The following is a 16253-nucleotide window of genomic DNA, read 5'->3' on the forward strand; positions in this document are numbered from 1 at the left end:
GGGAGTTCTGGAAGAATGCAACCCTTGAAAAACAAGGAGACACTGCAACCACCATACACTCTTCTATAAAGGGTAAAGCTATCCAAATCACGCCACAATCCATTTCAGAGGTCTTTCAACTCGATGATCAGGAAGGTAAAACTTCTTTCACTAAAAACGAGTTACAAACTGACTTCATTGAAAGAGGGTATGAAGCCACAATGATGAAGAAACTTACCTTACAAAAAGGTTATTTTCCTTCTGCAACCAGCTTTTTATTTCATACCCTCCTACTATGTGTTTCAAACAAGACCACTTCTTTCAATGAAATCCCTTTAAAGATTCAAAATCTGGGATATGCAATTCTTCAAGAAGAAAATTTTAACTACTCTCGGGAAATCTTTAAAGATTTGGTTACTAATGTTGAAACAAAGTCATTCTTACTGTTTCCAAGGTTTTTAAGTTACTATTTTGAAAAGAAATTCAGTAAGAATGATTTAGCTGCAATAAATCAAGGTGAGTCTACTCAAATAAACAGCTTAACAAACGAAACTTTTTCAAGAATGTTAGCACCTTGCAAAACACAAGCAGAGGTGCCTGAGCAGAATTTAGCAGCTACCACTGCTCCTCAGGTATCTGCTGCTGAGCCCACTGCTCAAGGTGATCAAAGCAGCAGACCAACGGTTTTGAAACCCACACCTACAAATCCCAAAAAGCCAAACAAAAAGAAAAATCAAAAACCCCCCAAACCAATCAAAACGGAAACTCTGGAGGATGAGATACCAGAGCTACTGCCTGTGACAACACAAATGTCACAAGAAACCACTACTGCTACTTCCTCACAGCAGTTGGTACAAATATCTCAACCCATAACCAAAACTCCTCCTGCTTCTTCACAAAAAGAACAGGTTGTACACATATGGGCCACCACATTATGATGCTCTGGAAACAGTCGTTTCCATCATCCACAGCCCAATGCCCGAGGCAAATTCTCTTTCTACACCCCACCTCACATCTACAATTCCACCAAAAACACAACTTTTGTTGGATGCAATAGATTTGAACCAGGCATTACTCAGTCCTTCTCAATCACCTGTTAATGAGAATATGACTCAACAACTGACTGAGCCTGATGTATCATTCCTTGCTAACCCACCAACACAACCTGAGGAGGTTACACCCCTTGAGTTACAAGTAACTCTTGGTGGTCATCCAAGTGAAGCAGCCACTACAACTGTTGAACCCACTGGTTTACAGTTGGACAGTGGTTACATCAATAAGACTTCCTTGGAGGCAATTCCTTTTATAGCACCTCTGCCAACCACCAGTGGATTTATTATTTTCATTTTCATTTTGCATATTCAGTTCCGGGTATGGAACTGGTTTCGGGTACGACCGGGTTCTTCAAATTCGGGTATTAACAATACCCGAGTTGGGTCCGAGTAGGGTCCGGGTCGGGATTTCTAATACCCGGGTATTATAGTACCCTATTTCCGGGTTCAGGTAGGGTTCGGGTATGTCTCGGGTATGGATTAGGTTTGGGTATGGATCGGGTTTGGGTATTGATCGGGTTTTATATTCATTTTTTTGCATAAAACATAGAAATATAATATAAAAACCCTTTTATTTCATAAAACATAGATTACATGACACCTAAATAACAAACATAGACCGCGTTGAATAAGATGATGAACATATATAGCTTTGAAAACCGGTTATTCCGGGTATTTCCAAAAACCGGTTACGGGTTATTATGAAACTCGGTTCGGGTATTTATAAAACCCGGTTCGAGTATTTATGAAACCCGGTTCCAGGTATTTCCAAAAACTGGTTACTGGTTATTCAAAAACGGATATTTCAAAAAACCGGGTTGAAAACGGGTCTAAAAACCCGGTTACGGGTTCAGGTTTAATAACAGAAAGGCATACCCGACTCCTGCCCTATGGGTAGGGTCGGTCTCGGGTATAAAATACCTGGGTTTTATAATACTCGGTTCTGGGTTTTTTCGGGTTTGGGTTTTTTTATGCACCACTAATAATAACTTGTACAAAATTAAAGAGTAGATTCAACTCACAAAACATTTTCTTGTGAATTAACAATTGGTCTCAAAAGTTTTCTATTTATATATGAAAATTAATAGAGAAGTTTAACTATCAATTATTATATATGTACTCTTATTAGAATAAAAACAAACATAACTGTGGCTGTTAATTTCAACTTAAATCAACTAAATCATTCATTAGGGGCATATTTCGTTTCTATGGTCAGGATATAATAGAAAGTTTATTTTGAATAAGAAGGTTAGGAAGTAATCTTGACAATCAGTTGATAAATCAAGGGCTTTGTAACGCCCAGCGTTCCTAAACTTTAGACACTTGGCAAGATCAGTCCCTGAACCTCTAATTAGTTGTCAATTTTGGTCCAAGTAGTTCTATGGAGTTGATGTTTTGACACTTTTGGTATGAATCTTGTTGATACTTGATGCTTGACACTATGATGCTTGATTCTTAATTCTAGATGCTTGATTCTTGACACTTAAACTATGAGACTTGATACTTAGTCTAGATACTTGACTCTTGATGCTTAATCTAGACACTTGATTCTTGATGATTAAACTAGATACTTGATTCTTGATTCTTTATGATTCTTGATACTTGATACTTGGACTCTTGATTCTTGATGCTTGAGAAACTATGATTCTTGACTCTTGAAACTTATTTGGTGCTTGACTCCTTAGACTCGTGAAACTTGATTCTTGGTTGAACGAGAGACTGGAGCCTTGTCACTGGCGGAATCTATGAAACTTTGAGACTTTAGTGTTTATGATGTAATCTAATTATAAGATACTTCTACCCAAACCATACGCAACGCAACGCTAAATATAACTCACAAAACAAATCAAAATCAGGAACGCGGCAAAGATGGATTGTCCAGAGTGGCCATCCGATCGGACGACCACCCGATCGGATAACCACCCGAAAGGGTCACCACCCTATCCACCTTGCACCGCCCTAATGCACTCTCACCCTATAAATAGACATCACCATTTTGAGTGATGTGACAGCTCTGCTCGACCAGACACACGTACCCTTTAATTCTTCACTTCTCTTGCTGATTTCGGTACGTTTTAGGCTAGATTCTTGTACTTTCTTGATCTACACATCATTCTCTACGTGATTCTCACTTGAAATCACACTTTTCACCATGAAATCACTCAAATCTGAGTTCTTGAGGGTGATGTCATCATGGAGGTTGGTACAAACTGACATGTGATGTCATTCTAAGCAAGATCTAGCTCAGATCTAAGATGATTCATGTGTTTTTACACTAAAGCTAACCTAAATCTAAGCTAACTCTTGAATTTTCCTATAAAACTTGAGTATCTTCATCTTTTTCTCAAACTTTTACTTTATTCGGTGGAGATCGGTTCTAAACTAACTGTAGATCTGATGAATAGTCTAGAGTTGGTATTGATCTGGGCTCTTACCGGTAAAGACGAGCATGGCAACGGATTCCGACATAAACCCATTAGAAACAAACGACTGATCGAACAAGGGTGATTCCCACCCGATCGGAGTTTTGGGTGCTAAGGGGTTTTACCGTTGTCTCAATACGTGTCGTGCCGTCACCGTAAATCTAGAAACTTGGAAATTTTACAATCATGTTAAACAAGAACAAGGGTCGCCCGATCGAGCGGCAACCCGATCGGACAGCCGTCCGATCGGACAGCCACCCTATCAGGGGACACTTGCCCTTTTACCTTGAAACTTTGATACTTAGAAACTTTCTCAAAATATTGGAAACTTTTATCAAGCGGTGGTCCAATCGGATAGCCGTCCGATCGAGCGGCCACCCGATTGAGGAGACCAAGACACTTAACTCTCGGGTCGAGTGGCAACCCGATCGGACAGCCATCTGATCGGACAGCCACCCCATTCCCTCACTTGTGTATCTAACTCGATCGGATGGCCATCCGATCGGGCAGCCATCTTTCCCCTCACACACCAGTCACCCGACCGACTGGCAATTCGATCGGATTGCCATCCGATCGGACAGCCATCTGATCCAGTGATTGGTTTAACACTTATGCAAACTCGTTACTCTGCCCGACTCTTAACCTATTGTAATCTAATCAGGCTAAGTCTAAAAAGAGCTCCCTTTGATCTAATAACAGTTGCGACTGTTAAGCAATCACTGTGAGTATACTCAATCTCCTTTTTACTTTAAACTCTTGGGGTGTAACATGTATTCTATTAAACTTAAACTTGAATCTTTGAAACTTATACTCTATCCTATGTGAAACTTGTGATTCTTGATTCTTGACTCTTTGTGCTATGTGACGTTTAATCCAGAGTGTATAGCTCCGCCTTAACAATAGTAGCGCTATAGGAGATGCATCTCTCCCATTATTCTTGGGGGGTATTGTTAGGAGGATTCTAGTTTACCTTGAGTCTTGGGTAAACACTAAAGCATCAGGATACTTGGGCTATCACTGCGCGGACTGCGACACTAGCACGGCTGAAACTATTTTACTGTTACATATGGATATGAGTTGTTTTAATCTATTATTATATTATCAAACTTGTATACTCGCTTATACTTTTGTATTGATATTTTAATACATGTTGCAGGCTGATAGGATGCTTGGAATGCATGGAATTCAGCTAGGAGATGCTTAGAAACGTCGCCTAGTTAATATTAGTCTTTTGAACAATTTAAACAATTTATGATTTGGGTTTGTAATGTGATGCTTGTGATGACGTTGTTAGACATTTGCATAAAATCAATTAATCTTTATTGAAACAATAGTGTTATGGAATTCTCATGAGCAATCTGAACGCTTAGTGCTCGCACCCTGATGTTTCCGCCATCGGTTGGGGTGTGACAGGCTTGGCTTAAATGGGTAATTGATAAAAAAAGAAGGAGGCGCGTGAGTTTGTGTAATAGTATTTTAGTCAATCCAAAGCAATAGATTCTCTCTCCTCCAATTTCCCCTCGTCTTTTAAACGTTGATAACTCTTTCATACAACATTATTTTTTTTATAAAAAATTGCACCAAAAAACGAGCGTTTTTTTAATCTTTAAAACGAGTATACTATTGCTATATTTAAAAAAAATGAAAAACCCAGATGCGTGAAACGCAATGGACAAAAAGCATAAAAATGATTTTTTACACAATTGACAAAAAACAAAAAAAAATGTCTTGTTTCTAAAACGCAATAGATAAAAAACACAAAAGAAATGTGTTATTTCTAAAATGCAATGGCTGAAAAACACAAAGAAATGTCCTTTTTTTTTTTGTAAAATGCAATTGTCAGAAAACATAAAGAAATGTGTTATTTCTGAAACGCAATGGCCAGAAAACACAAAGAAATGTTTTATTTCTAAAATGCAATTGACAGAAAACACAAAGAAATGTCTTTTTTCAAAAACGCAATGGCTAGAAAACACAAATAAATGTCTTTTTTTCTAAAACGCAATGGGCAGAAAACACATAAAATGTGTTTTACCTAAAACGCAGTGAACTAAAAATACAATAAAATGTGTTGTTTCTAAAAAGCAATAGACTTAAAATACAAAAAAAGTGTTTTTTCATTACTTTGTAAAACGCAATGACTCAATTCAAAAACTCAGATCGTAAAAATGCAATTCAAAATTTTTTCTTACATAGATGGAAGCCGATTTCTTCAGATTTCTTCAACGATTGACGAAATTTGAATGCTAGAAACACTTATCAGTGATCGAATCGAACGAATTGAATAATTCGCTTCAAATCACAGGAAAAAAAGAGATATTGTATGAAATTAAACTGGGTTTCTTCAAAAAAGTTGAATAACACGTTGATTGGGTGTTTGAATCATTGATTGATGACGAAAATCGCACTATAATATAGTGATTATTGAGATAAAAAGTGAAGAAAAGGTTGAATATTGCGGGTTTTGAAAATGGTGGGTTTTGAAGTTACAGAGAGAGAAGAAAAGGAGAAGATTGAATATAATTGACTAAAATACCCTTCCGTTTTATTTTTAAATTTTACCACATGTAATAAGCATATTGCTTCCTATCCTTTCTAGCCAAACTAAAATTCGTTTTCATCTTCACCCTTCATTTCTAAACATGTTTTTTTTAGTGTCATAATTTTGTTTGTGATTGAGAAAGTTGTCAAAGAAAAGTAGGAAAGAAATATAATATTCTGAAAAAGTATTACCATAATCTTGCATATTTAGAGCATATAAGGGAAATGATCACTTGCCCTTCCTCCTCTAACAATCATCGATTCTTGTCTGTTAGATCTTTGAGTATACTTTAACTTAACTTAACTTCACCTAAAAGTGACACATCAACTTTTTTTCCTTGTTTTACTTTGTTTTACTCTAAGAAAATGGTTTAACATGTTAACACATAACTCGTTTAATGCACTTTAACATTGAGTTTTTGTCTAAAAAGGAAAATAATAATTAATTCAATCTCTTAACATTGGGTTAACATGTTAACACATAACTCATTTAATGCACTTTAACACAAGGAGGAAGTGGTTTGCAATGTTAGTTAACATGTCATGTCATTAACATTCTAGATGTTAAAGTACACCCCATGACCTTACATCATCCACTTTAATCATTACCCTAAACTATCTAATTTGATGGTACAACTAGAGTTTTTTCCCAAACTAGTGTAGATACAAAAATTATTTACCTGTTTGGGTACTTTAAAAAATATTTACCTATTTGGGTACTTTTCTATATCTCTTTAATTTTTTACCTAATTTATACAATTCTTTTTCGTTTTCTACCCAAAGTAAATTTAGATTACTCGGAGAATTAGAATCAGCAAAAATATGAATAATTATTTTTTGTAAAAAAATAAAAAATTCTGCAAATATTCAAAAAAAAATCTGCAAAAATTCAAAAGAATATATTAAAAAAATTCTACAATAGTTATGCAAAGTTAAAAAAAATCTGCAAAAAATATTATTAAAAAAAACCGTATAATCTATAGGGAAATAGTTGGTGGATTTGATGGTCCACATTGTGTAGTTCGTTTGGGATTAATATCTATAAAAAAAAACTACTTATACGTACAGAATATTAGAGAAATAATCACTATTAATAAAATTGAAATAATTAAAATACTTAGGATCTTTTCTCAAAACTCAAATTTCAAGAAATTCGAAATTTGTAACTTTATTTTATAAATTGCTTGAGTTTAAATAAATTTGTTTGAAATATCAAACTTTCCACCAGATTACTATGACTTAATCGATATAACTTAGGGGTGTAAATTTGTGAATTTATTGTTTTATTTTTTATGAGCTTAGTTTAAACGGGGCCTAGACAATTTCAGGTTATAAAAAGAAAATAAAACGGAAAAAGAAATGGAGTTTTTCCCAAACTAGTGTAGATTATATGTTTTTTTATAATATTTTTTGCAGATTTTTTTTTTAACTTTGCAGAATTATTGTAGAATTTTTTAATATATTCTTGCAGATTTTTTGTGGATTTTTCGTAGATTTTTTTGTAGAATTTTTCAGTTTTTTTTCAATATTTGCAGAATTTTTTACTTTTTTTTACAAAAAATAATTACTCATATTTTTGTTGATTCTAATTTTGTGAGTAATCTAATTTAACTTTGGGTAGAAAAATAAAAAGAAATGTATAAATTAGGTAAAAAACTAAATGGATATAGAAAAGTACCCAAATAGGTAAATATTTTTCAAAGTACCTAAATAGGTAAATACTTTTTGTATCTACACTAGTTTGGGAAAAAACTCAGCACAACTATCCTAAACTACCCTCTTCTTTTAAAAAACAAATAAAAATAAATTAAATTAACCATATTATTTTAAAATATTTAAAAAAATTAACGAAATCGAAAAAATAAAAAAAAAATAACTATTACCCTTAAAAATACATAAAATCCCAAAAAAAAACATAATATCGATAAAAAAAAATCACATCTGCTTCTTCTTTTCTTCTTAACCACGTCTGTTTCATCACCCAAGCCAACAAGATGCATAATATCACAAATTTAGATCATTTTCTTGTAAATTTTCCTCAAAACCCCAAAAGAAATCCATAATATCCCAAAAAATTCATCTCCCAACAGTAACTTTTCACCTCCCTCTTCAGATTATACAAACCCAAACCACTACTCGTCGGGCCCCACTAGCCGGACCGGCGGCGGTGTAATGTAACCCAAGCAGGTAGTTGCTACCCACGCCCCTGTAGTGGAGTGTGATATTTGATTTTTTTCTCCCATAACGCACCGAACACCACGACTGGCGGCGTTATGGGGGATTTATTGGTGGGTGGCGCCATGCATATAGCGGCGCTATATGTGTTTGGTTTTCAAACTTTGATCAACCAGAGAGGGTTAAGGGTTTTATAATTATTTAAAAAATTGAAAATTAATAATTAGGTAATGATGGATATGGGCTTTATGATTACGGTCTTAAGTGACATAATGCCCCATAAAGCCCCTGTGTGACGTGGCACGACACGTGTTGCATAACACCCACAAAGGGGCTTTATGACTACAGATGGTCTAAGAAAAGAACCTCTAGTGAAAGTGCAGCGCAAGTCGATATACCATTTTTTAACAGATGCAAAGCATTAAAAGTATTCATAAATTTACACCCATTAATCCAGAGTTTGTAAAAAAAACCATAAATACCAAACCGTGAAGATCCCTAGCAATAACTATAATAAGTCGGAACAATCACTTTTTTAACAAAAAAAAAAAAAAAAAGTGATTGTTCTGACCTGATTATCACATATGCCACAAGTGATTTGTCTTTTAAGTCACAATAAGCATAAACAGATATTTAAAAAAGAAACAGCAATAGTAAAACAGTTGACATCTATTGTCCAAATGTTGAATATCCACGTGTGAGATTGAGACAAGCAGAAGATACATAAATCATGAGTCAAAATATTAACTGAATTAAACGTATTTTCGCAACACACGCAAGTCATAGAACCAAACAAAGACGAAAGAAAGAAAAAAAAACATCGGTATATCTTCATCCCATGACACAATGCAAAAACAAAAGAGCAAAAGGGTATATCGGGATCCCATGACACAATGCGAAAACAAAAGAGCAAAAGGTTTACACGCCGTATTTTTCAGATTAGTATCACCCCCCAAAATAAAAATCAACAGCTTCCCCTATCACCTACCATAACCACCCTCAACTGAAAATTGTACAATTCCCCTTAAAATGATGCAAAATATCAATCGCAACCCCGTATAACCACTATACGACCACAATTCGACTTTTTTACCCTTTCTTGCTCCCCATTTTTGTAGACACACCACCTTCCTTTACCTGGAGAGCTTTAGGATCAAGTGGGATTGTCCCCACAGTCAAAAACCCAGAAGATTCACCAAACCCATTGACTTTGACCGGCATTGACCCGACAGTCACAATATTGACAGGTTCGGCCGATACTGCAGAAACACTAGCACCACCACCACTCTCTACAGGCTTGGTTTCTACCTGTTTTGAAGATATAGAAAGCGACTTGAAGCGTGACAAATCGTCATTCGACTTTTCATCAGCCAATTGTCTATTATCATTATTTGCAACACTATTACTGTCTGAAGTATTTATATCATTTTCCTTGCCAGATTTCTCATCTGAAGCAAAACCGTAGAAATTAGTAAGCTTGCGGGGAGGGTGTAGAACGGGCACAAATACTGGGGTGCCAAAGCTTTTAACTAGTAATCGGGCTTTTTCTTCTTGCAATATTTTCTGTCGGTTCTCATAGTACATGAAGTCATCAAGTAAAGACGTCTTCTTTGCATAGTTCTTGAATACTTTCAACATTTCTATACCTTTCTTATATTTAATCTGCAAATAACCAACTAGTATGAGCAAAAGCACAAAATGAAAAAAAAAGGAACGCAACAAGAATGAGTTATGTGAAGAACCTCTTGTGTGTCACGACTATTGGTCACTGGTTTATGCTCGTTGTTCTCTAATATTATGTGCCGGAAGTGGGGATTCGGTACATCTTTTACAAAATGCCACTTCACGGGGAAACTTCCACTCCATTTGTCTTGCTGCCAAAAATCCATATCTTTATGAAAATCTACACGTCCAGTCATTTCAGCAACGCCACAAAACTGCCCGCTTGCATTAACCTATTAATAACGGTAGAATTTTAAACTGAATTGTCAACAGTTCAAGTGGTTAAATTAAGAAAAAAATTCTAATACTGCAACTTACAGAGAAAAAGAGAAAGATAGGACAGCCTTTGGGGTCCCCTGCTGCCAACTTTTGGGCTTCTTCATAGGCGTTATTCAGCTTCTTGTTTCCATTAGGCGTAGATGACCATACGTTATACTTGATACTTTTATGAACATCATCTTCACTATATGATTTTATAACAAAGAACTTTGCATTCGCATATTCAACAGGGAAATCATCCTTGTTATACTGGTCTATGTGTATCGTAATATTTCCTTGGGCGTCAATATTTCCAGCCCTAGTCGAGTAGGCTTTAACAGTCAACTGAGTACTTGATGTTGATGTTCTAGGACCACGATTCTGTTCACCCAAACTATTGGGATTTCCATTCACGTCATTGGTAGTTTTCCCAAAAGGTACCTTCGAACGAACCTTATCCACCGTTACCCGCCCGTTATCACTTGAAGCTAAGTTAGATAAACCATTACCAGAAGAAACAGTACTTTTAAGATGGTTATTATTAGCACCAGTTTTCCCATTTGGAAGATTATCAATAGCTTGTGCACCTCGAACCTGTTCAAAAATAAAAATCAGAAAATAGATAAAAAAAATCTGACGAAAAAAAACAATCAAATGAGAAACAAAGTGGTCATACCTGGAGCGCTTGTGATGATGCGGGAACAGAACCAGTGATAGGAGTAAGCCCGCCACTGGTTGCAGTTATCTTATTCGGTCCATCGTTACTTTTGAAGCTTTCCGAAACTTTTCCAGGGGCATTTGTGTGATTTGAAGAACCTCTTCCTGGATTCATGGAATATGTTGCGGTTTCTGACAATGAGTTACTGTTGACACCTGATGAATCAATCCGATTAGCAGTAGATGCAGCCATATCCATGAACTGGTCTGTAGTGCCGGTCGTGTAAGTTTCTGTGCCAGGTTGGACAACCATGGGAAAATAAGCTGGTGAGGAAGAACCGTTTTCATACGTGGGAACGTAATATTGTTGTGCAGCCACAAAAGAGCCATCAGCTCCTATTATAGCACCCGGAATGTAAGGATTGTATGGGTTATAGGGAGACTGTGCATATCCATAGCTAGGTGTATAATACACATAAGGGTAACTTTCTGTTTGCCCGCCCTGAAAAATAAAGATAAATATCATGAGTACAGATACTTGTCCAAATTAGATGAATATATAATAAGATCATATGCTTACTATGAACTGGACATTCTGACCATCCACACCAAAAACTCTATGTTGGTCATCCCAATCACCAGGCGATTCCAATCCTGTTTGACAAAAACATAAGAAGATTAAGGTCCTGCAAAGCACCAACTTGTGCAGGAAGACACGAACAATCAACAATCCAACACTTACCTGTACAAATATAACCGTAACCGCTAGCAGAAGGATAATACATGCCCTGATCAACAACGAACTCTGGAGCACCTTCGTTATACATGGCTTCAAGTGGTTCGATAAAAGGAATTGTCAATTGTGAATTAGGGTTAGTAGTGCCTTGAATCTGCAAAAGAAAAAAACATTAGCATCACATCAAAATCATAACCATAAGCATATTACGTTCAATTTCACCGTTGATTTTCTTTCTAAGTTGCATATACGTTTTAGCATTCTCTATCAAATTACCAGGTAAGCATCTGGATTTCCATGTTCAGGAACATTATACCCATCCATTCCAAGACTGCAACCGCTGTAAAAGCATATGCAGTGCAACCAAAAACACATGAACCTTTTACCATAAATCATAGAAAGTTAAAACCATCCAGAAAACTTTATAACCACATAAATTTTAACATCTCAGTCTGTTTATTACCATTACAAACCCTAAAAGCTTCAAACTTATGCTGTCAAAAAGGAAATAAAAAACTAATTATCATTATACAAAGTCCACAACGTACAAATAAGTGAATAAACTCAAACTGCACATACTAATTGGTCCTAAAACTACCAAAAACAACAAAAAAAATTAAAAATCAACCAAGCAAGGGTACAATAATAAAAGCGTACAATTATAAAAGCCCTAAAATCTCTATTTCATCAACAAAAACACAATCATAACTTTCACAACACCACATAAACACAAATATCAACATACACACGACTCACATATTATTATCATAAAAATAATAACGAACAACAGAACCCCCAAACCCTAGCGAACATCAAAACGGGAACAAAAACACATAATCAAGAATTAAATTGAACAAAATCAATCGAAACAATCACTGTATAGAGACGAATAACATATAACAGAAGAGGAGTATACCTTGAGAAAGAAGAAACGAGAAGTAATTAAGCCATGGAGGAAGCAGAGAGTTGAATTAGGGGAAAAGTGCAGAGTTTGCAGAGGGAGTTGAAGACGTTGCCGTGGTGCATAATTTTGGGGGAAACCCTAACCCTAGGAGAGAGAATAAGAATTGTAGAGAGAGAAAGTAAAATGGTGGGAAGAAAAGAAAATTAAAACGAAAATGTCTGATGATGAAGAAGAGAAGAGAGACAAGGGATTGATTCGCTGGATGGACGCCTTTACTTATTTGTGGTGGGGAGTTGCACAAATCGACCAAAGTATCCTATATACGACGTCGTATCAGCTTCACAATCTTTTTTTGAAATAATAATAATAATGTTATTTTTTTAATCCTAGGTCTTTTTGGTATTATACGATGGAAATTATGTATGATAGTTACGACGTCGTAACGACTTCAAAATTTTAATTTAAATTATAAAAATCTATATTATATTATATTATATTATAATATATTATATTATATGGGTCAAGTTATTCTACAAAAGCTTCTAATTGTAAGAAGTGTAAGAAGGATTTATAGAGTGACAAGTGTCCAATAACCTAAAACTAAACCCACTACATCACCACCCAAAACCTAAACACCCACCCCCACCCCACCCCACCACCACCCAAAAACCTAAACCCCCCCCACCCCCCGGCAAAAAAAAACTATACCTCACCAAAAAAAAACCCCAAAAAACCTAACCCCCCCACCCCCCCAAAAACCTAAAAAAACCTAACCCCCCCCCCCCAAAAAAAAAAAAAAAAAAAAAACCTAAAAAAAAACTAAACACCCACCCCCACCCCCTCGGCAAAAAAAAAAAAAAAAATTGGGGGGGGGGGGTTAGGTTTTTGGTGGTGGTGGATGTTTAAGGTTTTTTTTTTTTTTGTAGTGAGGTTTTTTTGTGTAGTGGGTTTTTTTAGGTTATTGGACACTTGTCACTCTATAAATCCTTCTTACACTTCTTACAATTAGGATCCTTTGTATTTGATCCTAATCCTATATTATAATATTTAAACTATAATTATTTTTAGCCCCTCGTGTTATTAGGGGGTGTTTGGGTTAACTTACTTTGGAATAGCTTATGACTTATTAATAAAATTGTTTTTGTAGTGTTTGGATTAACTTGTTTAAGAAGATTTTGTGTGTTGAGAAGTTATTGTTGAGAAGTTAGAATTTTTAACTTCTCACTTATGACTTATATAAGTCAATAAGTCCTTATTGAAAAGGAATCTCAAACACCCTCTTACACTTATATCCCTAAGTTTTAACAAAATTATGGATAATTAGTTACACTTTCCCCCTTTTACAACAAACTTATAATTCTTTTACCTATTCTTGTTGTATCTTATAAGCTAGAATGCTTTAAAAATTCTAAAGGTATTGTGACAACCTACTTGTTTTTGTCAACGTTTCGATAGTTGTTTTGGTCAGTATTGACATGTCAATTAAAAGTTACAAGTAGATGATGTCTTAATGTACAAAATTCTTTATACGACATCGTAACGACTTCCCAACTTTTTTTTCAAATATTGATTTTTAACTATTTTTAGGGTAAATTACACTTTTCGTCCTTTATGTTTGTATCGGATTGCAATGGATAACCTTTAACTTTAATAATTACAGTCACAATCCTTTATTTGGAAAACTCATTACACCCTACGTCCTTTACCACTAACTTGGTTAAAATTTTCAGTTAAATCCTATCACATAAGGGTAGTTTAGTCTTTTTACCAATTTAACTAAATTAAAATTTAGAGTAAACTGCCATTTTGGTCCCTGTGGTTTGGCCAGTTTTGCCACTTTAGTCCAAATCTCAAACTTATTACATCTGGGTCCCTGTGGTTTGCATTTTGTTGCCATTTTAGTCCAAAATCCAAAAACCCTATTTTTTAACTGTTGCAACCTCCTATTTTGTCCTGTAGTGCAAGGGCATTTTGGTCATTTTGCTTTTCATTTTACATTTTCTTAATTAACTTCATCCCCAAATAAATCATCATCATAAAACCCTAACAGACTCTCTCTCTTCTCTTTCTCTTCTCCCTCTAAATTGATCAGTTAAGTTGAGACCTAGATCGATCAACATAATCCCCAAATAAATCATCATCATCGTCCCACCTGAGCACCACTCTTGCGTCGTCCCTACCGAAACTCAAATCCACCATCGTCATCGTCATCTCTGCGTTCCTCTCTCTCTCTCATGTTTCTCTCTCATTCGTGTGTATTGGAGAGAAAAGATTTGAGTTTCATATCTGAATCGAAATCAGAAATATTTTGATCTGATTGTTTGTGTGGGTTAGAGATCAGAGAGATTGGTGGTGGCGGTGGTTATGGTGGTGGCGGTGAAAGAATGAAGCAGAAGCTCCGGCGGCTGTGCGTCTTTTATGGATGGTTTTAGCGAGAGGGCAGGTAGTGGGGCGGTGGCGGGTGGAGTGACGGTGGTGGCACTGCAGATCTGGATCGAAATGGCAGTTTACTCTATGAGGCAGAGAGGAGCAAGGGTTTCTGAGGGTGGTTGCCGCCTCTTTCCGCTAGTGATTTTGATTATCTTCAACAACCCTCCGTTATATATGTATATGTATTGAGAAAGAGAGAGAGGGAGAGAGAGAGAGAGAGAGACAGAGAGACAATTGTTCTTTCGTGGTGTGTGTTGTTACTTGTTCTGTTATGCTTGTTCACCATGAGGTTGTGATGATTTCACCTAATCCGAGTCAAAATCGGGTCAACATTTGAGATTTTCCGCAGCTTGGCGTGGCAGAATCGGAGGAGGGCAAGTGCGCTTGCAACCTCTGTTTGCAGCCATGGCGGTTTTACAAATCGGTTTTTGATTTTCTTGAAGATGATGTTCTTGATTTTCTGGATTTTCTGGGTTTTGATGATGATGTTTGATTATGTTCTTGAAGATACAGATCTGAGCCTCGTTTCTTTTTACAAATCGGTTTTTGTTTTGATTTGTTGTCTGTATTTTGATTTTTGTGATGATTTCTGGTTTTGTTCTGGGTTCTTGATTTTCTTGAAGATGATGTTCTTGATTTTCTGGATTTTGATGATGAAGTTTGATGATGTTCTTGATTTTCTGGGTTTTGATGATGAAGTTTGATGATGTTCTTGAAGATAGATGTTATTAATTACTGAAATGTTATAATAAATTAACATGGACCAAAATGCCCCTGCACTACAGGACAAAATAGGAGGTTGCAACAGTCAAAAAAATAGGTTTTTTTGGATTTTGGACTAAAATGGCAACAAAATGCAAACCACAGGGACCCAGATGTAATAAGTTTGAGATTTGGACTAAAGTGGCAAAACTGGCCAAACCACAGGGACCAAAATGGCAGTTTACTCTAAAATTTAAAACAAAGTTTTGATATTTACCCTCACCCCCTCCATCTCTCTCTCAACTCACACTCTCCCCTCAACCCTCTTTAAAGCTGATATATCCAAAACCCAGATGATAAATCGACGGTGATAGAGTATAGGGCGGCGGTGGCCGGAATCGGAGGGCGGCACACACAAAATCGCCATGGGAATCTTTCTATATATACAAAAATCACCCGCTCATTATACTCACTCACTTCACAGAAGTATTTCATCAAACAACTTGCATCCACTTAATCTTTCACTATGAATTCGTACCAATCTTCATCTCCAATCAAATTCTTCCGGCACCTCCTATCCCCACCGAGAAAACCCACATCACCACCATCTCCCGACTGTTTAGGAGACATTCACCATGTGTTCAACCACTTCGACGAGAACGGTGACGGCAAGA

General features: G+C 36.1%; 1 protein-coding gene across 3 annotated transcripts; it reads right to left on the reverse strand.

Moving 5' to 3' along the window:
- Positions 1-8890: 8890 nt before the first annotated feature.
- LOC110940961 (YTH domain-containing protein ECT4) lies at positions 8891-12734 on the reverse strand. Of its 3 annotated transcripts, XM_035990174.1 has the most exons (9): positions 12460-12726; positions 11820-11883; positions 11550-11697; positions 11388-11461; positions 10827-11309; positions 10273-10744; positions 10211-10227; positions 9913-10125; positions 8891-9832 (listed from the first exon to the last, which is right to left on the reverse strand). In XM_035990174.1, the coding sequence occupies exons 2-9, from the start codon at positions 11865-11867 to the stop codon at positions 9260-9262; spliced, it is 2028 nt and encodes a 675-aa protein (XP_035846067.1). In that variant the 5' UTR covers positions 11868-11883; positions 12460-12726; the 3' UTR covers positions 8891-9259. The 3 variants fall into 3 exon arrangements, with proteins under 3 accessions (XP_035846067.1, XP_022038219.1, XP_022038220.1); XM_022182527.2 differs by having other exon boundaries at positions 10211-10744; XM_022182528.2 differs by lacking the exon at positions 11820-11883 and having other exon boundaries at positions 10211-10744; positions 12460-12734.
- Between the last annotated feature and the right edge of the window lie 3519 nt (positions 12735-16253).

The sequence above is a fragment of the Helianthus annuus genome, chromosome 5 (genome assembly GCF_002127325.2).
Source record: "Helianthus annuus cultivar XRQ/B chromosome 5, HanXRQr2.0-SUNRISE, whole genome shotgun sequence".
Classification (NCBI taxonomy): Eukaryota; Viridiplantae; Streptophyta; class Magnoliopsida; order Asterales; family Asteraceae; genus Helianthus; species Helianthus annuus.